General features: G+C 38.0%; 2 protein-coding genes across 2 annotated transcripts in view; both read left to right on the top strand.

Moving 5' to 3' along the window:
* The window catches only part of LOC140241450 (uncharacterized), a 57,650-nt gene extending 40,627 nt beyond the window's left edge, over positions 1–17,023 (top strand). Inside the window, exons 12-26 of the mRNA XM_072321179.1 lie at positions 236–346; positions 1,042–1,170; positions 1,771–1,928; positions 3,055–3,175; positions 4,664–4,849; positions 5,786–6,028; positions 8,132–8,158; positions 9,023–9,133; positions 9,844–9,960; positions 10,706–10,876; positions 11,751–12,005; positions 12,831–13,007; positions 14,157–14,272; positions 15,317–15,506; positions 16,095–17,023. Of these exons, the coding sequence (XP_072177280.1) occupies positions 236–346; positions 1,042–1,170; positions 1,771–1,928; positions 3,055–3,175; positions 4,664–4,849; positions 5,786–6,028; positions 8,132–8,158; positions 9,023–9,133; positions 9,844–9,960; positions 10,706–10,876; positions 11,751–12,005; positions 12,831–13,007; positions 14,157–14,272; positions 15,317–15,506; positions 16,095–16,366 (2,384 nt within the window). The 3' untranslated portion in view covers positions 16,367–17,023. The remainder of the gene's footprint in view (positions 1–235; positions 347–1,041; positions 1,171–1,770; positions 1,929–3,054; positions 3,176–4,663; positions 4,850–5,785; positions 6,029–8,131; positions 8,159–9,022; positions 9,134–9,843; positions 9,961–10,705; positions 10,877–11,750; positions 12,006–12,830; positions 13,008–14,156; positions 14,273–15,316; positions 15,507–16,094) is intronic.
* Positions 17,024–21,059: 4,036 nt separating this feature from the next.
* The window catches only part of LOC140241449 (uncharacterized), a 31,392-nt gene continuing 26,834 nt past the window's right edge, over positions 21,060–25,617 (top strand). The window contains exons 1-5 of the mRNA XM_072321178.1: positions 21,060–21,090; positions 21,681–21,752; positions 22,976–23,170; positions 23,659–23,838; positions 24,141–24,314. Coding sequence (XP_072177279.1) covers positions 21,060–21,090; positions 21,681–21,752; positions 22,976–23,170; positions 23,659–23,838; positions 24,141–24,314 — 652 coding nt within the window. The remainder of the gene's footprint in view (positions 21,091–21,680; positions 21,753–22,975; positions 23,171–23,658; positions 23,839–24,140; positions 24,315–25,617) is intronic.

Here is a 25,617-nt window from a genome sequence, read left to right as displayed (position 1 = left end):
ATAATGTGAAGTTAGTGAGATGGTCTACTGTAAAGTAATCATGCAGGAAACTAATAACATCATGACCACCGTTTTGTTTTGCTTCGGAGTGATTTCATTAGATATCATATTCCTTGAAATTATTGATGGACACTGAGTATGAATGTGTCATGTATAGTCATGATTATAGTGGATGTTGGCAAACTCTTTATGACGTAACAATGATTTCTATCGTCCAATAATGTTCCTGATTCAGCTGGAGGGACGGAGCACTGTGGGGTCTTGAGGTGGAGTACAGATGGATCTTGGAATGATGCCAGTTGCACGTCGTCCTACGGCTACATCTGCAAGTATCCGCTAAACACAGGTAGGTCCCCTGTGTGACGATACGCAGCGAGATAATGTCTGTCTTGAGGGGATACGAACTCCATACCCTTATTGAATCAATCTCCATAGCATTTCCTATTTTAATCTGTAGTTTATAGTAGTTTCTGCTCGTAGAATTTATAAATGATAATGGTTGATTTTTTCCTCCCAATTACAAAAGCTGAATATATATATATATATATATATATATATATATATATATATATATATATATACATATATATATATATATATATATATATATATATATATATATATATATATGCATACATATTTAGTCTATGCATTGTCATCGGTATATGAGGGTGTCAGGTTTACCTGTCGAAATTTACTGGTTTGAGGCTTGTTTTTGACGATGCAGTTGTTGTTATTGTTGTTTTATTCTCTTAATGGTCAATATGACATTGTATGACCTTTTTCAGCTATTCCGTTTGTTCAAGGTGTAAACGAAAACATATCTCTATAATATCCCGAGTATCTTTAAATGTTACTTTCAAAACAACGATTCATGACATGTTTAAAACATGGACAAGTGGCACACATGCGAGAAAGATTATAATATAGCATGCAGTAACCGTACTGCATAGAGAAACGAATGTAGTTCATAAATATAACTGGATTTTGTGAACATGAGAATGCAAGGAATTCTTCTGCCTCTTATGTTCTTCTTTCAAGTTTCATGCGCCGAATGGAAACGGAAGGGTTATACCTCCAGTGGGTACTATACCATAGACCCTGACGGAAGGAACAACGGTGTGGACCCCTTCAGAGTCTACTGCGACATGTCATCGGACGGAAACACGGGTAAAAAGTTCCTCTTCCAGCTCTTCCCGCTGCCCCCTCCCTCTCCCCTCCATCTTCTCTTCTCTCTCCCAAACACGTCACTTGACGACGAAATTAAATGATTCAAAAGAGATCTGTATGATTATATCCGTACCTTGAGTATACCTTTGTTGACATGAGCACATAATGCCGCCAATTAATGGCAGGGGGAACAACCAACTGAACGGTACAGACTCTAATAGTCAAAAATATTCCTCTGAATTACAGTGACTTCTCATTAATAGTGGATGGTTATAAAAGTATAGTGTTTTCTGCCCCTTCAGCGTAAATGTTTATGTCAAAATGATGTTGTGTTGAGTGTGTGTGCATGTGTGTATGTGTGTGTGCATTTGTTTGGGCATAGTGTCCGCTTTTATCACAGCATTAAATCTCTTTGATTATAACTTCATCGCTTACATTTTTCCCGTTTTTTTATATTTCCGTAGTTATATTGGAAATGCGTTCAGTGTTTCTGAAAGAAAGTATCACTTCTAAAATCAGAGATGAGAGATTGTATCCATTTGATTATCACTTGTTAAACTCATGATTGTGACAATCACGAATGTAAACGTTGTTTTGCAGGCATCATGAAGTTTGAGCACAACGAAGCATACCGGTCTCGTATTTCTGGATACGAGAGTGCTCTGAGCTACTCTCGGTCGATCCGTTACGGAAAGATTTCCACGGACCAAGTCTCTACGGCAGCTGACATCAGCTCTGAATGCTATCAGTACATCAAGGTATGAGGCAGTTGCGTTCTTAGACTGACTTGTGATTGATTCTGAAGAATTTGATGTTAATAATAATAATAATAATAATGATAATAATACTAATAATAATGGTAATAATAATAATAATAATAATAACAATAATAATAATAAGGTCTTTTTATTCGGAGTAGCTTCTTCATTGTTGCCACTGCTCTACCAGAGGACCTTGCCATTATCATTACCCTAGCATTGTCAGGCACTCATTTATACATCTGGGTCGTGAAGGACGTTGTGGGTGGAAACATCTTGTCCAAGGACGTATATAGGGCCTATAAGCACTGTGATCTATCACTTGGTCTACTCCCACTTCGTCTATAAGCATTTAGTCTCGTCCCATATGGTCTAATCCCATTTCATCTACAACCAGTTCGACTAATGGCCATTTAGTCCAATTGCCACTTATTCTCATTACCAGTTGGTCTATTCCCATATGGGCCCTGCCTATTTCGTCTAATGCCCACGGTTTATTCGACGAAATGGGAAAAATCCAAGAATACAAAATTTCAATTAGTTCATCTGGTTATTAGACGAAACGATGATTAGCCAAACTTGGCATTAGACCAAGTGAGAATTGGACCAAATGGGCATTAGACGAAATTGATAGTAGACCGAAAGAATTTAGCCGTAGTGATGTTAGACGAAGTGGAAAGTAGACCATCTGATATTTGACTAGGTGGCAATAAACCAGCACGGGACGGGAATCGAACTCGGGTCCTCTGATTGGGAGTCGGGAGTCTTATCCACTATATGCCACAGCGCCCCCATAAGACATGGCATTTTGTTTGTTTCCTCTCACATCTCCCTCCATTTCGCGAAGCCAGAGCTGATGTATGAAATTGAAGGCTATTATCTGATACAATTAGTAAAATCATCTGATCTTAAATCGATACATATATCTCTACTACATCAAGTCCTCGCTACATCACTATCACGCCAATATAAGATACACGGTTGACACTCGTTGAAGAATAATAGACAGATTTTGAAAGAGCCAATGATGATACATTCTTGTCAGTTGTCACATATTTGTAAACTCTTTCATTTTTTTCTCACTAGTCTAATTTTAAGTCATGTTTTGTTGTTTCTCTCGACATAGTGGGAATGTCACGGTTCTTACGTATCTGGCTACACTGCATGGTATGACCGGAGCGGCAACTACAAGAACTACTGGGGTGGCGCCAATGTTGATAGTGGGCAATGCGGTTGCGGAAGCTCAGGTAAAAATGGATTATCCATATCGAAATGATGTTCTTGCGACCAAAATCACACTGAGAATGATCGCACAAAACGCTGAATTAATGTTCAGGTGGCTTATGAATAATAGCATTTACATCACCTAATCACTATCAGTATTAGGCCCTACAATATTAGAGGGATCGTATAGTTTTGGTTGAGACCTAATTTCAGATTTCTAAAATTTTTGGTAAGATAATGAGAAACCTCTTATGAAATATGAAAGAGCATGTAATTCTATGAGGAATTCAACGTTTATTTGATGAAAATTGGTTTTGAAATGGCTGAGATATCCCAAAAAGAGCGATTCTAATAAAGTGTGCGATCCACACTTTATTACGATCGCTTTGTTTTACTTTGTTTTTGGATGTTTCAGTCATTCCAAACCTGATTTTCATCAAATAAACTTTGAATTCCTTTTAAAATGGTATGCTCTGTACTATATCATAAGTGTTTTCTTGGTATCTCGCAAAAAGTTATAAGCCAAATTCTCATCTCCACCAATACTGTACCATCCCTTTAATGGTACGATCACTTACATCTGCCGTGTCTTAATGAACTTCAATGATGATTTCGATGTCCACTGATTCCAAGTAAACCCTAGGAAAAGTAAAAAAATCATATGAATTATCCACTCAGATGTAAATCAAAGGGCACAGGTTACGGTATTCCAAAGATCCACAGTGATACGTGTAGAATCAAAATTTCGTGACGACCTCGATCAGCCAACGTGCCACTGATAAGTAAGCAACGTGATACTCTATCAAGTCACAGCTTCAATGAAGCAATATCCTAATACACGAAATCCACTTTCAATGTAGGCAAGTTAAGATTTTCCCCACGAAGGACTACTAGCAAGTCGCTTTTTATTCAGAGCCAGATGTGACGTTATTCTCAGAGCAAATGAGTTGCGGGAAGTACTCTGCCTACTTCGTAATTTTCTGTGGCTTATTGTATGTAGATCCCTTCAACCTTTCTTGAATGTTCTGTAAGGATCTTTAACCGCTTAATTCCTGCAACCACTCTGGCACATTCTGTAAAGCTCTGCGACCGTATTATCAAATAGCCCTGACTCGGTCATTGTCTATCTATGTGCATGACCTCATTTCAAAGCTTGCACTATACTGCATTTATTGACTTACGCACACATAATGCTAAGGACGTGTTGTATACACAAGCATACACACACACGTGTCTGAAGGGTATTCCCCTCAGAAGTGTTGTGCTTTAACATTATCAGATTCTTCTAGTGTCTTCTACCATATCGGTAGGTAAATAAGTTATGTAGGCACTACCTATAGAACATTCTGGACCGTGTGAACTCAAATGAGCCAAATGTAAGACAAATGATGGCCCTGTGTGTTTGTGTGTGTGTGTCTGTGTGTGTGTGTGTGTGTGTGTGTGTGTGTGTGTCATATACCTAATGGTATCCGGTTAAAACTTTCTTGCGACGGATTATCTTACTCTCACAGGAACGTGCACAAACTCACAAGCCTGCAACTGCAACAACAACGATGCGACATGGCGCGTCGACGAGGGATATCTAACGGACAAGACAACCTTACCGGTGACCGAGATTCGATTTGGTGATACCGGGGACGGTAGTGAAGAAGGCTATATAACCCTTAATCCACTCTACTGCAAGGGCGACGAATCCTGTAAGTGAATACTCAAATCTCAAAGTTATACGTAAGAATTGTCTTGTAACGGTACATGTGCTTTTTTATATATTCCTTTTCCTATAGTGGTGAAATCTCGTGATATCTTACAAAGATATGAACTTTGAGGGCCTTATCATACCCCAGCTCCCCTCCAATTTGTCACTATCACTATATTAACTATTGCAAGTGCATGTATCATGTATCAAATACTTTATGTCAGCCTGTGTATTGTAGTCTGTATGCTCTAATTTTAAACTAATTGTAATCGAGAACATGCCTAGACAGCTATGGCCAGGATTGATCTGAGTTATAGACCATGGTGCTTTTTAGTGGATTACTCTTTTCATTGCTAATTATCTGTCGACCTTCAAGGTGTGTGTTTTTTTTTTGTTCTTTACTATTGTACTTTATTGCATAAAATCTTATATCTTATCATATAATTGACAGTCTTCCAAACTCAACAAAAAATGAAATATGATTGTGTAATACACACTCTTTGTTGGATGGAAATTAGAAAAAAAAATAAATAATGGGATAATCACGGGGGATCCTTCACTGTTCACATTTGAAAAAAATAATCATAATGTTGATTGCGATTTTGTCTTTCGACTTTTTTTTGAAACATTATTTCATATCATGCTTTTGTGGTATGCTTTCATTGTTTTGCAGTCGTTTAGTTTGTTCCAATATATTTCTGTCAATTCAATAACAGATCTTAAGTGATTCACTCTGAAGCACTAACTTAATTCGTAACTATCATGGGGTTGTTATATTAATTAGTCGTGGTACAATCAATAAAAACGATAGAGGAAAGACAGTTTGTGGTCCATGATTCTATTGGTGCAAGGTAGTTTCCAAGTATTGATGCTTTATTTCGTAACAAACCAGCTACATATCAACCCATGTTTCTTTTACACTCGCTTTTCACAACAGTTTTGGTGACATCTCGAACGGACTTTATGCTGATAAAGAATGCAGCGATCTCCGGCTACAACAACGAAGTCGTGTCCGGCGTCACGCCAAACGACTGCGCAGCGGCGTGCGCATCTCGACCAACCTTTACGTGCCGATCCTTTGACTTCGAGCCATCTTCAAACACCTGTTACTTGAGCGAAGAGAATGATCAAACTGTTGGTGCCAGCACGACCGCCTCTTATCACTTGTACATTCGGATCTGTGAGTATGAACATAGGCCTACATTGTAAAGGCCGTGTCACACATTTCCTGGCAAGCTACGCGGGCTTGTGGCGAGGAGGTAGTTTCCAGCACGGAGAAGATTTTCCGCGGGCGAACAAGAATGTTTGCAATTTTCGCACTTGTTTCTTACTTACTAGACGCGTGCTACTTAGCTTCTATTTGCGTGCATTCCGTGTGACCTGCGTGAGAGCTTTGAAACCTATCCGTTTTCTGTTACGAGCGACATATTTGCACTGAGAAGTACCTGCGTTGGAGTTGCCTGCGAAGTGCTGCCGGTAAGGGTCTCCTACTGGTGTTCTGCGTGTACCTCTGCGAGCGAACCCCAACGACTCACTCGGAACAAGTTTTGAGCATGCTCAAGGCCTTTCCGGGTGAGTCGCGGGGATGTCCGGAGAGGTCCATGCAGAACGCCAGTAGGAGGCCCTTAGCGGCAGCACTTCCGAGGCAACTCCCACTCAGGCAGGTACTTCGCAGTCCCCGTATGCAGCCAAGATAATGACATTCCGTGGGACTTTTGCCATTCCTTCAGAGGAATTCCTTCACTGAGTTGTCAGCCCCCAGGCGACTGGTACAAAGGTCGCACAGCATACCCGCAAGTACAATTTAAGTAGAACGCGTCCAGCAAGTAAGACACATGCACTGACTCGCCCAAATCCTTGTTCGCCCTCAGAAATTGTCCGGTATGCTGGAAAATCCCTACACGCAATAAGCCTGCGTAGCTTGCCCGGAAAGGTGTGACAGGGCCTAAACATGGTTGCGGGTAAAAAGATTTGCGTGCACACCTCCGGGTGACTACGGATGAGATACGTGCCAGGTACTGTCATGTGCGGCTCATTCCGGAGACCTCCGGGTAGTAAAAATTGTTCTTTGCAAGTCGCACGCAAGGCTTGCCCGGAAAGGTGTGACACGGTCTTAATAATTTATTCAGGCAAAACGACAAAACCTAGGTGTGATTTTTACACAAACGAGGTATCAATGAAACAATGCAAAGTGCGAGGTCTGTTTGTTGAGTGAAAAGAAATCGTCAGGTTAAAATGAGTTTGTCACACCTTTGTGTGTGAATATTTCATTTAATTTTTTTTTCAGTTATTCTGTGTCTCATGATATTTGCCTTGCATTTTATGGTACCCTAATGATAACCAGTCTATGGGAGTGTTGCAAGAAAGTTGCAAGAAAGTTGCAATTAATTTCAACTCGACTTTCTTGCAACACCCCCTATGTTAATCATTTGTTAAGCTTAACTGGCTATAATCACAACCTAAGTGTATCTTATCACCTTCTCGCAAAGAAACGCAAAACTATTTCTTTTCGATAGCAAGACGAGAATTAAACTTAAAGAAATGAAAGGCATTAAGATATAAGCAGCACATATAACAGTTTATACACTCAAAAACAAATGCATAAATAATCATTATACATTTGATGTCATTGTCTTACATATCTGATGTCACCTTTTGTTAAATCTTTTAATTAAGTATAACCTTGAAGTTTCTTCTTTTTTTTTAGTGTAAGGTCATAGTTTCGTTTCTGCTGAAAATTGACACATCTTCCTTTCGTAAATGTGTAAATTCCTCTCGCGTCTGAATGTAACCAATTTAACTTTTTGATTCTATGAACAAATGAAAACAGGTCAAAACGATTTGACAACAATTAATTTGAAAAACTACCAGCCGTCTATTGAATTTCAGGTACTGTTATTGCTTCTTCTTCTTCTTTAAGTTTGTCCGTGATTATAAAAAAGGGTCATCCCTCGAGACCGACAGCCACGAATCATACAGCCCGCGAGTTCGACATTGACAGAAAGGTCCATGAGTCATACAGGGATGTGCGCCGCGAGTCAGGCAGCCCATTAGCTCGACGCTGGGTTAATGTGTCGGTCTTGTGGGCCTGTTTGCTTAATGTCGACTCGTGACTCATGGGCTGTATGATACGTGGACTATATTACCCGTGGATGTCAAACTCGTGACGTGGGCCCATTGTACAACTGAAATTTTAGTTCTATGTGCGATATTGTAGTTTGATATTTTACCAAAATGCGACACTTTATATAACAACCTATTGTCTTTTGTTCTCAATTCGCAGTTGACGAAGTCACAGATCCGTTCACAGGTAATGTCACTTGTAAAACTTGTATGCTTCTTGATTTTATTATGTGTCTCTTTCTAACGTTACGTTTGATACATTATTTCAGAGCCTTAAATAGTTTGTATTTTTTCTATGTTTCTGTGACAGCCCGTAATAAGTGTAAAACTTAAGCTATTCAAATGTCGTCATCAAAACAAGTACCGTTGTAATGCTATCGTGAGCGAGACAAGTGAGTACCGCACGACACGATAATGATATGATACATAATTACTATGACGTAGATACAAACCCCGTGACCAGGATTCCCAAACGTGATCTGATTTTCGTAGACCATGTTCTAAATACGTCATAATTATGATGTCATTTAGGCAATGTTCTAAATCACCGACTAAATTTAGTCAACGGTTTAAACCGTAACGTTTTTAGTCAGCCCCTTGGAACATGTATGGTGCTTTAAATCTAAACTGCGTTTTGAAATTGAGGCTTGTATGGATAATTATGGAGTGATAAATTATATAATTAAAAAAAAAATGAAAAGCGTCACACGGTAAGGGAGCAGATTTGGCTGATTTTTCCCCCTGTGATTACAGAATGTTATATCGTTCACTCCTAAACCATCACAAATGTGACTATTGCTGAAAAGATTGTCAGCCAGTTTTCACACGCATCTCATGCTCAATGCGGAGTATCAAAATGGAGTACATCTGGTGTCATTTTTTTTAACAGCTATTCATCTGCATTGGTCTCTGTGATATGTGCATGCTTAACCATGATTACCAAGCAAAATATGCCCAATACAAAATGATTATGAGCTTTATGAAACATTTAATTTTTTTTTAATCGTCTGCTGATGTTTCCTCTCCACTATTTTTGGTTTTCTCTGCCCAGAGAGTAACAACTGTCCCGGCGGCTGGACAGAGTTCAGCTCGTACTGTTACAAGCCTGTTCACTCCTCTCTCAGCTGGCTCAATGCGGAAACATACTGTCAAGAGCAAGGAGGTGACTGCACTTTATATCGTCGTACATGCCTACCTTTCTCATACATTTTACTCGTCTTTCAAAGCCCTCTATAGCAGTCATTTTTTCATTCATTTCCATATTCAATATTTCATATTCAGGCTTTATATTCCATTTGATTTCGATATTAGATACACTCTAAATTCGTTGGATTAAAAAGTAATCTAATAAGACCATGAGGAGGGACAAATCCACATGAGATTACAATTCTTAGTCTAATTGATTTAGAAATTAAATTCATTAGATTTGAAATTAATAATCTTATTTGGATTTGTCCCTCCTCATGGTCTATTAGATTACTTTTTAATCCAACAAATTTACATGTTTAACACAACAGTCAATATGAGATAGAATTGCACATATAAAGGACATAAAATGATGTGTAAATATGAGGAACCTACTAAAAAGCAAAGCTTGTAGGATGTAGGTTCCAATACAAGCGTTTAGTACAACATGGTAATTACGAAAGATGACGAAACACATGCAATAATTCAATATGTCGAGACTATAATAAAATCTACGGAAAGTACAAACAGTATGTAATGTATATCATACCCCTTAGAGTATAAGATAGTACATGATATAATTTCGTCTACTAGTATTTATTTTGAGTTGACAGTTTTAAGTAGCAGAAATCGCACTGATACTGATCGTTCTGACACGTATAATGGTTGTATCTCTTGAATTCGTAGGACATCTGGCGACACCGTTGAGTGATGACGAGTACGACTACATGAGGAAAATGTTCCGTTGGTCCATCACCACTACCAGCGTCTTTTGGATCGGACTCAATGACATCGATGAGGAAGGTAATGCTAGTCTCTAAATTGTCTGCAAAAGATAACATGAAAAACAATAAATGCCCTGACTGAAGAAATTGTGAGCTACTTTTTATTCTTTATTGCTTTTTAATTGATTGTCTCACCAGTAAAATCAAGTAGATTTGTGCAATTGTCGCATGAAACAGTGTTATGCAATATATTTTTAATCTATTTTTGCTGTCAATGACATCGATGAGGAAGATAATACTATTTTCTGAATTGTCTGCAAAAAATGATATGAAAAAAAAAATAAATGCAGTGACTGACCAAATTGTGAGCTACTTGGAATTCTTTATTGCTTTTTAATTGATTGTCTCACTAAATCCAGTAAAATCACGCACATTTTGTGCAATTGTCGCCGGAAGCAGTGTTAGGCAATCCACTTTTTAATCAATTTCTGCTTGACCTGCAAAACGTCTATACTCTCTCTGTTCGTTAATGCTAATCCGATTCTCCTTTCACTCACAACCTTCACGTCACGGAAATTCATCGACGTCTGAAGTGAGGAGACTAAGCAAATTGTTCAGACTTCATGAACAGACACGTTTTCCAATCTAAAGACGTACTCTCCTATCATTGTATCTATCAATGATGAAACTGAAACTGGTTTTTATACACCTGACAACTGTGACGAAAATTCAAAACTGTGGTAATGGAAATTACGACAGTATTTAGGGCAACCATAACATCAGATCGTTCTTCGTTTACCATGAAAACTGCATTTATCACTCAGGTGTTTGGAAGGACGCGGAAGGTAATTCCGTCACTTACATCAGGTTCAAGAGTGGTGAACCGAATGGCGGGGTGAGCGAAAATGGTGTTGTCATGTACGTCCACGACAGCACGGAGTACGTTGACGTCAGTGTGGCGAATTCCTACTACTTCATGTGCAAGGCTGCCATAGGTGAGTTTAAATATGGCTCTCTCAGAAACCAGATCTTTGAAATCAATGTGTACATAGATTGTGGTAGGCTTCCCGGGATGGAGGGACCCCCAGGAAGGGGCCGAGTATTACGTAGTCAATGGTAATCTGTTTTGGGAAGAATGTTATAATAAGAACGAGGATTACTTTTAACGAGAAACGTGAAGGCCGGTACGATTACAAATTAGTTTCATGAGAAATTTCTGATTCTTGATACTATTATCATTATAATCCACATTATTATACCTAAATAATCTGAGCCCTTTGTCAAATGTTGATGAATGTCATTATTTTATTGTGTTGTATTGTATTGTATTGTATTGTAATGTATTGTATTGTATTTCATTGTATTGTATTGTATTGTATTGTATTGTTTTGTATTATATTATGTTATATCAGGGAGGTGGAAGATTTATATTATATTATATTATATTATATTATATTATATTATATTATATTATATTATATTATATTATTGAAATCTATGTTACACTAAATGTAAGGTCAAGAGGAAACTTATATACAAAGAAGAGAAACTGTTGCAGATGACAAAAAATAAATAAATCATGTTATAAGTGCCTAGTTGTGATTACTCTGGAAGAAAAATATTAGTATTCTTTTATATCACGTACCTTGAAAGACATCAGTAGTTGAAATATTCACTGCCCTGCGAATAAGTCAAATACTTCTTCGGTCATAATTCCAGTAGGCCGATGCCAGGGAACTTGCAAGAAAACATCACAAACAAATGTACCATATCAGCGTATACGTTTTTGACATTGTTCCAAAATTTTCCTCAATCTTTTGAAATGAAATGTCAAAAAATACCAAGCTTTTCGGTTCTTCTGTGAAACAGGTGCATCGGCAATCTCGCAGCCCACCACACACCCTCTTTGCCCCAGTAGCTCCTGGACCTGGGACGACCACAGCTGCTATCTCTTCGGCTCGGACACGAGGTCGTGGTCGGGTGGTCAGGATTACTGCCGGGATCAGGGAGCCGATCTCGTGACGGTAGAGAGCAATCGGGAATTCAACTTCCTAGTCAATCACTATCGATACCGATTTTCGTCAAGACGACACTGGATTGGTCTGAAGTACCGTTCTGGTGATGGTAAGTTCCATTGGGGAACTATAGAGGGCGGACCTCATCAAATTCAAAGTACCATTATGTAGGAAACCTGACATCATATCACTACTTTAAGCAACAGAACAATCTAATCGAAAAACGACAAGAAATTTTCGCAGCTCATTCAAAAACAGAGAAAAGTTACCTAGTTCATGAATTATAGCCACTAGCAAATTAAGTGAAAACGGTCTTTTTCTAGAGTATAGATGAATCTACTTCAAAATCGATGATATTTATGTGTATTGCGAATTAGCACTCTCCTGTTTTTGTTTTTGTTGTGTGTGTGTGTGTATGTGTGTGCCTGTGTGTGTGGGATAAATCTCTATGGTTATTTCATATCTTACGGAAATATACTTTAGGCATTTTGGCATACTGCTGTATAGTTTTGTATCTCTCTCGTGTCACCCTAGACCTTTGCCTTTCCACGTTTCTTTAGAAACGCTACGAATATCGCTGTGTTACTATCGCATCTAACTGTAATGAAAGAGTACAAGTTTCTTTGCATGAAATGTCTCTTTTTTTCTGTCGGTCTTGCCCTTTTCGTGGCGATAATTACCCTTGTCTGTTCTGGCTGTACATGAATGATAAAACATCGATTTTTTTTTTTTTTTTTTGCCCCAGGCATTTGTTGCGCTGGAATGCATCACTTGCCGAAAAAAAAAATAATGTTAAAGAAAATTCTTTGTTTCATGCATTGCGTTTTTCCCACATATAAGTTAAACCCGAAAATATGCTATTGTAGATAGTACATGAATTTACATAAGCAATCTCTTTGTTTGTTTGTTTTTTGTTTGTGATTTATCTTGTTAGACGCCTACCGATGGGAAACCAGACATTTCTACGAGTCGCTTGAGGGGACGCACTGGAAGCCTGGGCAACCTGATGGGAGTCAGTCGGGTGCCCACTGCGTCGAGCTGGACACATCCAACACCTACAGTGACGAGGCCTGCTCTACCGGACTTTATTACATTTGTGAAATGGACACATGTAAGTCATTATAATATATATATATATATATATATATATATATATATTTGGTTTTTTCATTGAACAAGCTCACTAAACGGCGCAACGCGGATCAAAATGAATTCTTGAAAATTCGGACAAATTGTTTGTTTTTTTTCATCAGTTACATTCAATTATCATAATCTTCAGAAGGTGAATTGTCATCGAAAATTATCTTGGTGGAGAGCTCACCATCGCTCAATAGCTGCAACACTTTCAACCTGTTTTGCACGAAAAAAAAATGGTTTGTCTTTTATTGGCACAAAGTTATTGACTTCATTTGTGGTGGGAAGTTTGTGGGAATATCTTTTTGTCTAAATGTGTCTTATTCAAGAGATGATCTATTCTTCTTTCATCAAATACTCAGTGTGTGAGTTGCCACCGTTGGTACATGTTGGCTGGATTTAGCGTCAGAACTTACGAATCATTTGAATTACTACACCTGCATCTCCACCCCCATACCTTATATCAACATTTTCTTTTTATTTTCTAAACGAGTTATTACTAGATAGTTTACTGCTGTAATATAGGGATAATAATTATAGGGAAACATCCCCTATACCTAGGAGTGACGTCGTCTTTGAGGATGAAACTCTATGGTGGCAGCTATGGTGATGTTTGCTGAGGCATTATTCAGTCAGGCATTATAAACATTGCAGGCATCATACTGTCACGTTATGTTCTTGTGATATTGTATTTGTGTTTGTTTTTTTTTGTTCTTTCTGTCCTGTCTGTGATGTAAGGTTTGTCTTGTTCAGAATGTCTTTATAGTTTGTTTTCTCTTGTTAGTTTTTAATCGATTGCATGAGTTGTCCATAAATTTCAAGCTTTGCTGTTTAGTGGACTCCTCAATTAGTTTTTTCTTTTCTCGGAGCATGCATCATGTAACATTTAACAAAGTTGATTTGTTGCTATGTATGCTTCTCAATTCATAATTACCTCTAATTTTTATGGTACAGTCAACTCTAATGAACTCATGATCATTTGTGATTTTTTTCGTGTTTATGTTCTGTGGAAGAAAAAAAAAATGACATAAAATGAATTGACCTTAGTGATAGGAATGCGATGAAATCTGAACGTGTTATCAAGATGCCGTAATCATGTTCCTGTTTTCGTTCATTGACCCATCAGATCCCACGTCGTATCCGATTGATTTCAGTGTAGCGGTGAAGGGACCGACTTCCGTTTTCTTAACGTGGGGAGCCATGCCACAGACTGTGCAGAACGCAGATGTGGTGGGATATTACGTAAGTCATGTAGAGGCAAACAACTTTCTTTTACTGTTAATTAGTATTGTTGAAGTCAGTTTTTGTATTGGTAGTACCGGGGTAACTATAGAAAATAGTAACATGAAATCTGTTCTTAAAAGACCGCAGTTACTGTTATTGGATGGCTTAACTGAACTATATACCGAGTATTAGAGAGGTTTGGTAAACGAGAATTTCTAATAAATGGTCTATTATGTTGGCATAAACTTAAGCCGAGCGGAATTATCTGATGTAAATATCGAGAATGAGGCCGAAAGAGAAGACTAACAACCTGCATCTCCCAATATCTTTCAACGCATCCAACAATCTGGTGTATTATGTGGGGAATGGTAATAAAGAATGTCATTTTTATTCTCTTATCTTTCCACAAAAGATATACAAACTGTATTTGATTTACATTGTCACAGTTGGTGATTCCTATCTTATCCACGTTATCAGTGAAAAGTTAGATTTACAGGATTTTGACGGTTGCGAGATATATCTTTTCTTGATAAATTCACTTTCTTCACATCTTTATTATTATGTTCACATGATTATATTTCCTCCCTTCGCACTTGGTAATAAGCGCGAAACTTTTTGCCCCTAGACAAGCTTCCATTTATGTCTGCGTTCATTGTGCGTTCTCTGGGTTTAACTTGCTTTGTTTTACCATACGATACTGACAGGTTGCAGTTGTATCACTGAATATCATATTCATATACTTCTTCTGCAACCTCTTCTGCATGTTCCGATAGGTTATGAAATTAAATCAAATTTTTATTGCATAATTTAGACATAATTTTGGAATATCACTTAATTTCTGTAGATAAAAATCTATTGTCCCCGGAAAGAATTCGGTCCGTTCTTGATTTAGCTTTAAATGGTGGGATCGTGGCTTAAAGCGTGCTTGATTTGGATTCGTGATTGCGTTGAACCTTTTTTTGTGTGTTTCACTGCGGTCATATAATTTGAGTGCCGTACCTGTCTTGCCTGTGCTTATAATGTGTGATGATAATAATATGTTCATCTCGTTTCACGTCAAAGGTCTATTACTGGCCGAGAGATAGGAGGAATACGAACAACAACACCATCGACATACCTGCGTCTCAGTCCTATTACTTTCTGACGGGGTTGGCTTCCAGCGAATCTTACGAGTTCATTATCCAAGCGTACAACGACTATGGAGTGGGCCCAGAGAGCGACCCTCCACTCAACGCCACTACGGAGACTGCAGGTATCCTGACTACTTAGAAGCAAAATAGTCGTCTGTATGGCAAACAATATGAATCATAATTATCAGGATTCTTACAATCTTCTAATACTTAGGTAGTCCGACAGAATGTCATCATTTTGGGAGCACGCCTAGAAATAAGCCTTAGAGAAGTTTCACTCCATGTAAAATTAACTTTTGTAGAAAATGATGCATCCAAACATAGAGAAGAAATGAAATTTTATCAGAATAGTAAAAAAAATGGGTAAAACTTCGAAAGCTATGGATTTGTGATGCTAAGCACGTTTATAACAAACTCAAGATATCTTTGGGTGTTTGCTCCTCCCCCATCGTCTTCATTGGGTGCCATTTCCCCCTGCCCCCCCCCCCCCCTTGACCTACGAGGTAGTCTTATCTCTATAGCTTCTAAAGCTAGCACTCTAATCTTTCAGGAGGCTATATAAATTAGATAGTATTCACAGGTGTACTAGATTATGCATTCTACACACAATATACCCCAGAAAGATCCAGATTCTTATTCATTGTTTTGAACCTTCTGATGGTATTGTTTTCGTTTCTGACTTGCATCATGTTACCATGCTTACATTCCAGTTGTCCGCGGCTCAAGAGAGAGAAATGCGGTATTCGTGATGCAAAACGGCTACAAGCTGGTGAACCACGTCCTCTACGAAGTGGAAGTGTACAAGATGTCGCAATGCACAAATTCCTGCACCAAAGACGACAATTGTTATTCGGTGAACTTTCATAGAAAGACGCATGCATCCCTCAAGCGCTGCGTCTTAAACAGCGAAACACATACCAATTATGATGCTGACTTTGTTCGCGACGATGAATATATTTACGGTAGCATTGATGGACTTTAAGTTACCGTATGAACCCACTTTCTGTTGCTTACACAAATGTGGCATTTTCTCACTTCTGCTTGCACGTTTGCACTTATGTGAAAATTTGAACTGCAGTAATTTCATAAAAGATGTCACATAAGGCTTCGCATTGTATTAATCAACGTACATTATGAACGAACTGGTGGAGTGAAATACTTTGATAGATCCTAGTTCTGATGTTTCTGTAATGGTTTAGTGGGAGTTGAGGTTCAATAGTTCTGAGCCGACCCTGAACTCGATCTGGGCACATCAAAACTTCTCTTGCCGATGCAAAAAAAAAAAAAAAAAAATGATTAACCATATTTAGGTATATCAGCCATATTAAAGATCGAGTAATCTTCATACAACCGAAGAGATTTCTTAGTCATGTTATGACGAGAAAATTGAAATGTTGTTGCGGTATAGGTGGAGATTGTGCTCAGCTAATTGTCCCTCCTTCGTCTCTTATTGTTCAATTGATTTCACCGGCACTTAACAATATCAAACATAAAGCATTATGGATCTCCATAACTTTTACCGAATCTACGTAACTCTTATCGCAGAAATCTTCCTCCAGCTGTAATACATGTCTTGACCAGGAGATCTAGACAGTGTCGTCCAATTTAAGCCAAATAAAGTCCAGAATTGATAGCCTTCCAGTCGACATTCAGTTTCGATCAATCTGGTAAACGTAAGGGATATTGCCTAACATGTACGGTACAAGATCTCAGAACGTACCTTTAAAAAATCTAATATACTAATTCAACTGCGGCAGTCAAACCCCAGCGCACCATGTATAGTATACAAATGATGCACAGGATAGAGTGCGTTAGTGGAGCTGCATCTCCACTAACGCCACGAAATAATCCTGTGCATCATTTGTTTTATAGAATGGGTCGAAAACTAACAGCATTTTTCACGTACCTTTGTGGGTCAATACCAGTCAGCTACATGTAGCACTCGCTGAAGAGTCAAGATGTCCGAAGATGTTCGTCCCAGACATTTACGCACGTCGCACTCGGAAATCCCGCACATATAAGTAAGTTTACTGTACGTATAAGAGTATACGTACGCCACACATGTTATGCACACAAGGAAGGCCGGCCGGCAGCCCGAACTAGAAGTTGTACAGGATTGACAGCGCGTATAGTAGCGCGCGACGCACTTGTAACAACTGATTGAGTGCGCACTGCTAGTGTAAACATTGTGACGTCAGGCCATGCATGTTAGTGAGAAATTAATACACGCACACGTGACTCATTTCAACGCTTCCAATTGGCTACATTCTTGAACCCATTTTATAATGATTGTTGTCGTGACATACAAACATTTCGATATGATTATTTACCAAAAAAATCACTAAAATACTCTAGAGACTAGATGAAAACATAGCCATTTTGTAAAATGAACTCAAATGACAAATAGAACTTTCTGTCCCTTGTAAAAAACGGATGACAGCCTAGTCTAGAGAACTTCTCATGTGACAGGAGGTTGTTTTTTTTTTTTAATTCAATATGTGGCAGTGATAAGGTAAGCGTTTAATTTGTAACGTCCTAGTAAATCTGATCTTTGGTCAATTTCCTTCTATGTGTGTATATATATATAAATATATATATATATATATATATATATACATATATATATTGAAACAAAGAAAGGGAACGATAAGCAAAAACTAATAAATAGTGCTCAAAGTTTTCACTATATATAGTTCATGCTGAATTCATTAACGGTCTATTTCTGCTAACAAATTTTCGAGCGTCTCGCCGCCCTTTCTCAAGTGTTGGTACTCTTGATCAACACTTGAGAAAGGGCGGCGAGACGCTCGAAAATTTGTGAGCAGAAGTAAACCGTTGGTGAATACAGCATGAACTTTGTTCCTATCAACACTTGAGAAAGGGTGGCGAGACGCTCGAAAATTTGTGGGCAGAAATAAACCGTTGGTGAATACAGCATGAACTTTGTTCCAGTTTTGTTTCTTATCTTTTCTTGCCAACACGTGGACAACCTAATCTCTCTCTCTTTCTCTCTCTCTCTCTCTCTATATATATATATAAATATATATATATATATATATATATATATATATATATATATATATATATATATATGTATACAATGTAGATGACAAAATATGTCGCATGAAGCCGGCTATTACGAAGCTTTCGACCTTGGTCTTCCTCAGCATTAACATGAGTTAATAGCTTCATAGCATAGTTTTCAACATGAAGCTATGAAGCTATTAACTCATGCTGAACTTGTATCTAATATATTGTGTTCATGACTCCAGATTTGTTATGCTCAAAAACATATATTTCATTTCATAAACAGATAATAAAGTTGAGGAAGACCAAGGTCGAAAGCTTCGTAATAGCCGGCTTCATGCGACATCTTTTGTCATCTACATTGTCTCAACTATAATTCTTCCTAAGATGACAGAGGCGTACGGTACGAGTATCAGCATCATCACGCTATATATGTATACATATATATTCAAGTTGCTGTAACTGAAGAAACGGTCCTTAAGTAGTTTTTACTTGCATAAGCAAATATGTATTTAATCACTATGACATTTGAGTTTCTTCAGTTACATTCATTGTATGTTACAACTGCGTGAACTTTTTGCGAAAGATTGAGACAAGACGGTGTGTCCTTTTAGATAGGTGCACTGTAGACATTGCTAGAATCTACTAGTCAGAGTCAGGCTTTTGTTTCTGATTTTTACCATCAGACTTTTTTATGTGAAACAAATTTCACGTCTGGCATTTGCTTACTAACATTGCCTGAAACACAACTACTTTCGAAACTTGAGACTTTTAATATGTTTAAGTGTGTACTGTTTTTGTTCTGTCTGAAACAATGCAAATCGTGGCTGAAGAAACATGTCGGGCATCATGATCACTGTCACACAATACTCCATGCCAATGTCGCTCTGGTGTCTCTTTGAAAGGAATATTCTGAATTTTCTGCCCTGTTGATTTTTGCATTTGTAAAAACAGTTTGATGTAAATTTAGGTCGTGATTGAAAACAGGAATATATTTCAAAACAGATAGATGTAATTTTATGCAACACCATGCACCATACACAGACAGAGTACAGCGTGTGCATAGAATAGGAATAACTTGAATGAATGCTTAACATAAAAAAATCACTATGTATTCAAGTAAATAAGTAGGCGGTAATACATAGACCTTATTTGTCACAATTAGAGTGAAGCTTCAATTAAAACAATTTATGACAATTTACATTTCCTGTTCAGTCTTTGTATGTTCTTTTGACGTCTTTATCTGACTATAATTTTATTTACACAAATTTCGGTCGTGTCTTCTCTTGTGATAGTCACGATTAGTCGGTTGTAATAATCGTAGTTTCCTGCTCTTTAACTAAACAATGTTAGTAATAATAGGCAATGCAGCCATGCCCCTTTCGCCGACAACGCAGATGTGTCGAAGGAAACAAAGCAAATGCTAATTATCTCTGAAAAATTGTTACATTAAAGAGTTGCACAAGCTTGGTTAAAATGCATTGGTCATCATTGTTTTTATAGAGCAGTGATAAAGTCAGTACAATTCTCAGTTAGTTGAAATTGAGAATGTGTACTTTGAAATTAAGCAAGGAAGAAATTACTACGATAGCCATAGCAGTATTACCTTAAATAGATTGCAAACGTGACACCTTCAGACTCAGAGAAAACTGCAAAACCATAGGCCTACATTCATCGTTCCAGCAATAATATGCTGTTAATCTAGCTCAAAATATGCCTGGATGGCTGAAATGAACTACCGGCGACTTCTGAAACTGGGTGTAAAGATGGCAGACTTCATAACAGCAAATCATATGCATCTGAAATAACAAACGTCTATTCTCAGCTCATCTCTAGTGCCAGTGTGTTAGGCTATTTCAACCAAAATTATGTTATACGATGTCATTGTATACAATATGTTTATACCTGATGTATTAACCCTTTCTCTGTCAGAGAGTCAAATATTCACATTTCACATACAATCCTATGGACATGTAAGTGGGCACACAGGAGATTGAACTGCCATGTACACGTATGGAGAAGACGTATGATTATCTATCTGAAGAACCTCAGAAGGTGGTCCTATAGGCCTACCCCCAACATCTGACGGAAAAAAAAAATCATCGCGCTTGCACGCACTTACAACATGCGAGAGAGTATATAGGGATATCGTACGTGACCAGTACGTGTAATTACAGCCTCCGCAAGATAACGTGGCAATCGCACGGAGATTGTACGTTGTAAACACGTATAACTCACTTACCACGTGCACAACGTACGATCCACGTAACCCCTCACGACCAGGCGTGGCGTGCAGGCCTCGTACTTACACCCTGCGCAACCGTGCGATTGTCGTGCGTTGACGTACTTCCTCCCTGCTATAGTCACTCCTTCCCCACGTTTTCTGACAAAACGTGAATGCCGTGGCCTCCGCCAAAAACATACGGACCAAAAGCACGCACGGCGAGTTGTGACCACGGCTTTAAAGTGACAAGAAAGGTTCCCGTATCTTCGTGAGAGAACTCCTTTTATGTTAGATCTATGGGAGATGTAAGAAACGATCGATAAAGAGCTGTACTATGTGGTGTTTATGTCGCGTTGGATGCGAGCCGCGCTGTATGATCCGTGGGATATTATCTGGAAGATTTGGGAATAATTTCTCTGTTCCCATGGCCACAAATATGAGGGTGTGGATTTCAGGTAATATTGTTACGCATGTTATTGACTCTGATTTATTCTTTTCACATAACATACTTGTGAGATATGCTCAGGCTTGTCATTTTACCAGAATGTCTGCTGGTGGAAGCATTATGCACGTTAAATTTTTGGATGTCTTAAGACATGTAAGTTGTATAGATGCGTGTACATAGGGACTAGACAATCACTTATTGAATGTCCGTTGAAAAGTTTCAGAAGACTTCATATTGAATATAGGCAGCCCTGTGGTTTACTAATTTCGAGTTCTATATTTGTATTAATGTCTGCCATTGTACGTCTTCATTATTTAGCTTCATTGAAGTTGAATTCATTTCAATTCTAAACAATTCAATATAACTTCAGTTGAATTGATTTTATACTTAGTGTGAAATCATTGTTTCCATTCTCTTAACACTAGTATGCTAAGCAACAATGTTGGCGTAATGTACGTAAGCATTCATATACACTGTACTAATATAACGATCTCTCTACTTCTTATAATGGTCACCCTGCATTTTTCTTTTGATAGTTAGAAGTTTAAAAATCTTCTTTGATTTCACAAGTGATAGCTCTGATATGCTTTACCAAATCAGTCAACCTATTTACTCGTTCTATCTCTTTGTCTATAGTTCTCATTGTGCTCCTGGTCACGAAGTCCTGCGTCGGTAAGACGGATTCTTTCCAAAATCTGTTAGAGATACGATATTTTCAATTTGGGCTAAACTTGTATTGAATATTAATGAAGTTTATCCTAAAATACATGTGTTTACAAGATGTGTGAACTTCACAACCACATCTACGACCTCGATTCTAACTGACAGGGATTATGTTCCATCATTGGCAGAATTTAGACACGTAAGTCACACTCGGACCAAAAGTATAGCATTATAAATGGCATTTCTTGTAAACCCTGCAAATGTTATAAAGGTTAGCACAATTTGCTATTCGCTTATTCTTTGCATTATGATTAAAAAGTTATTCACCTCAGCAATCCCATAAAAATCTGAATAAATGGTATTAGTCATTCTTTGTTGCAACAGATGTCACTTTCGTCACCCCTCAAAAAACACAAACAAACAGATGAATAGATCGTTACAAATTATTTGAATCAATGAGAAGAATATATTCAAACCAGATGACTACTTAATACTAGCATTTTCTACTAATACTTTCTTTTTTTTGCAGCAAAAGTTATCATGATTAAAAATAAGGCACCTCTAAATTTTACTACACGTTCTCTATTTGACAAAGATTTTACGGAACCGTTATATGATTATGTTCACTAATCTGCCTAAAAACGTAGAAAGACATTAAAAGAAAAGAGAAGAAAAAAGAAATGCCGATTTCGGAGGGGAAAAGAAACTTTAATCTTCTAGAATGTGCTGCAATTGAAGAATCAAATGAGTATTTGATCATATATATCATGAATTATATGTTTACCAAATCTTATGAAGCAATGACATAACATTAAAAAAAATACGAAAGAAAGAAACTTCAACAAATAACAGAAATGCGGCTCCTTTCATTCTGGTAAATATCATAGTGTATAATGGGGGTTTTCTAGGTTCTCGGTTAGCATGCAAATATCCATGCATACGTACAGATTTCAAAGAAAAGAATGAGCTCGAAAGGAATGTGACGGACAAAAATCTGTGAATTATTTTCCTCCTCCTTTTTATTGCTATCAATATATTGTCATTATTATCAATATGATAATAATAATAATAATAATAATAATAGTAATGATGATAATAGTAATAATAATAATAATAATGTTATCATTATTATCATTATTATTATTATTATTATTATTATTATTATTATTATTATCATTATTATTATTATTGTTATTATTATTACTATCATTATTATTATCATTATCTGCCAGACGGAGCGTCGCAGTGCCGTAGAAATTGGCAGCAATACGGCGCGGCTTGCTACTACCTCAACTCCGACACGCTGACGTGGCCAGACGCCCAAGCATGGTGTGTGACGCAGGGCGGAAATCTCGCCAGCATCGCCGACAGCGGCGTCAACACTCACGTGACCAGCGTCATCAGCGGCTACTCCAAAGCTCATATCGGTATATCATGATTATGAAATCTTAAATCTTAAATCTTGGTCAAATTGCTTGCTTCAACGTGCGAGTGACATCGACTTCCATATTTTCTTTGTTACAATCTCCTAAATTTCTGGTTAAACGTTAATTCGATATAGAATTAGTGATTAGTGATCACTTAGTTTTGTAGTGGGAAACGAAAATATGGCAATCATAAAATGGTAACAAGTGAGTAATACCCATGTTGCTGGGAAATTGAAAATTGCACGGCCTAGTGATACTACGCTATTTCCCATCTATAGTTTATAGTATAATGTCAAAATGAACCCCAAAGATATTTCTTTCCAGATATGATGAATGCCATGCCGGAAAGAGTTTCAGTCTCGGAGTCATAAGATGCCAATACAAACTTTTGTTGACTCTTTGAAACATCACAATGAGAGTGATGAGAAACATCGATTCTTGCGCCGATTCCACTTCATGTCATGAATGGCTGATGTCACGTGACGCAGGTTTCACTGATTTGGATGCGGATGGAACATGGACTTGGTACGATGGCAGTACGAATACCTACACCAACTGGAATGGTGGCGAACCGAACGGCAACTACCAAACTAACTGCGGAGGGATCTATTCCAGCGGCACGTGGGATGACTATCCCTGCACGACGCAACTAGTTAGTGTTTGCAAAGGTAAAGCAGACGTTGTCATTTGACTTTGACTGTTTTGTAAGCTGAAATATATAAGATTATTATCATTATTGTTATTATCAATAATCATCACTATTATCATAAGTTTGTTTGCGTGATACTGGCATCAACGTGGTGTGTGTACTATGTCTATATAATGTGATAACCACCTTATTGAAGATTCAACCCAGTCAGATGATGAAAATATTTCACCATTTTGAAGCTCTCGTAATATTGATTACACACAGAGTAAATTGTCCCTCTATGACTATATGATCATTCTGTATTCTCCACACATTCATCAGCCCTCATCCAGTACACTGCTACCAGGACAGGGTGTGCCTGCCCGTTTGACTCGACTCGTAAGGACTGTGCCTGCTGCTTCACCGGGGGCACTCACTGCGGATCAGTCTATCCAAACGAGTGCTACTATTCCAGCTACTCCGAGTGTGGCTCCGATGCAAACGAACTTATCGACGGTAAGACAAATCCCAGGGACATCGTTCTGACTGGAAGGTGGCTATTTTTTCCCTTGTTTTTCGTATTCAATCCGATCGTCTATATCATTGTCATGTCATAACCAACGAGCTCTTCCTTTGTTCAAGCAATGCCTAGCAATGTATGCGAGTTTTGAGAGGACTAAGATAAAGTTAAATGATTTTCATGGATGAATAGCATGTGTCGTATGAGGTTGTCAGTTTTCGTGACATTCGCTACAAGGCGGTTTGGTAGTGGTATAAGTGACAGGTAAGGTAGTGTGGTGAATAGGCGCGAATAGAATGTAAAGGTATTTAGCGCATACACGTATTAATTCAGCAGATGAGTCGGTTCTGTTTGTTTGTCTTTTATAAGTTTCTAGTCCCATAATTTTTTGTAAATAATGTAGAAATCATACTGTTTTACTTCATTGATTTAATTTCTTTTCATTTGATTATATAATGCACTCATAATTGAATATGAGTAAGATGCAGTACAACTAAGTGACCAAAGAGTGTTGTCAAATAAGTCTGAACAGATTATAACCTCTTTCACTTATACAATGAGAGCTCCGTGATATGGTGGATAATGGTCTTGATATGTAAACAAAGTCTCCGGGGTTCGAATCTTGTCTAGTGCATTAATCAATTCCTGGACAAAATTAATGCCCACAGTATCCCTCTTGGCCTATAGGTGTGTGAAGGGGTACAATAATTGAAGACTTTTATCGCAAAACGATCAAACTAGATACATTCTCGTTAAGTTGAGATATTCATGATAAAAGCTGCTAAAAACAAAGAAAATAATAAAAAATACGGGATATTCTAAATCAAAACTTCTAGAATATTCCTTGTTATGTCACAAGTGAGGTATTAATGGAAAGGTTTGATTTTGCTCTATGATGATGTACTTACTTTGAAATGTTTAAAAATGGTTCTTAGCTCATTTTGCAATAGAACTCTCCAGTTGACATTCATGATATAAGGGAGTGTTATATTTGCGACGCGGACGTTTAAGATGACGATTTCATTGGCTGTTCTCCTCTCTCCCTGCGTCGTGTTGCAAAATAGGGAGTTTTCGCAAGCACGACGCGACCGGGAATTGAACGTACCGTCCCCGTCCTGGGGAAAACGAGTGGCCAAAATAACGGTCCCGATGCTGGGCAGGAGTGAGCCAGCCAGCCAGCCAGCCAATCAGCAATCTTGTCCCCACGCCTCCGTCCTGTACAGGAAAGCGAAACTGCTTGGATATGGGGACGAGAGTCCGAGTACGGGGACTGTCACTAGTTTGCAGGCACAAACAAAG

This window comes from Diadema setosum, chromosome 18, assembly GCF_964275005.1.
Source record: "Diadema setosum chromosome 18, eeDiaSeto1, whole genome shotgun sequence".
In the NCBI taxonomy this organism is placed as follows: Eukaryota; Metazoa; Echinodermata; class Echinoidea; order Diadematoida; family Diadematidae; genus Diadema; species Diadema setosum.
The sequence above is the reverse complement of the archived record's forward strand: the minus strand, read 5'-3'. Positions and strand labels throughout refer to the sequence as shown.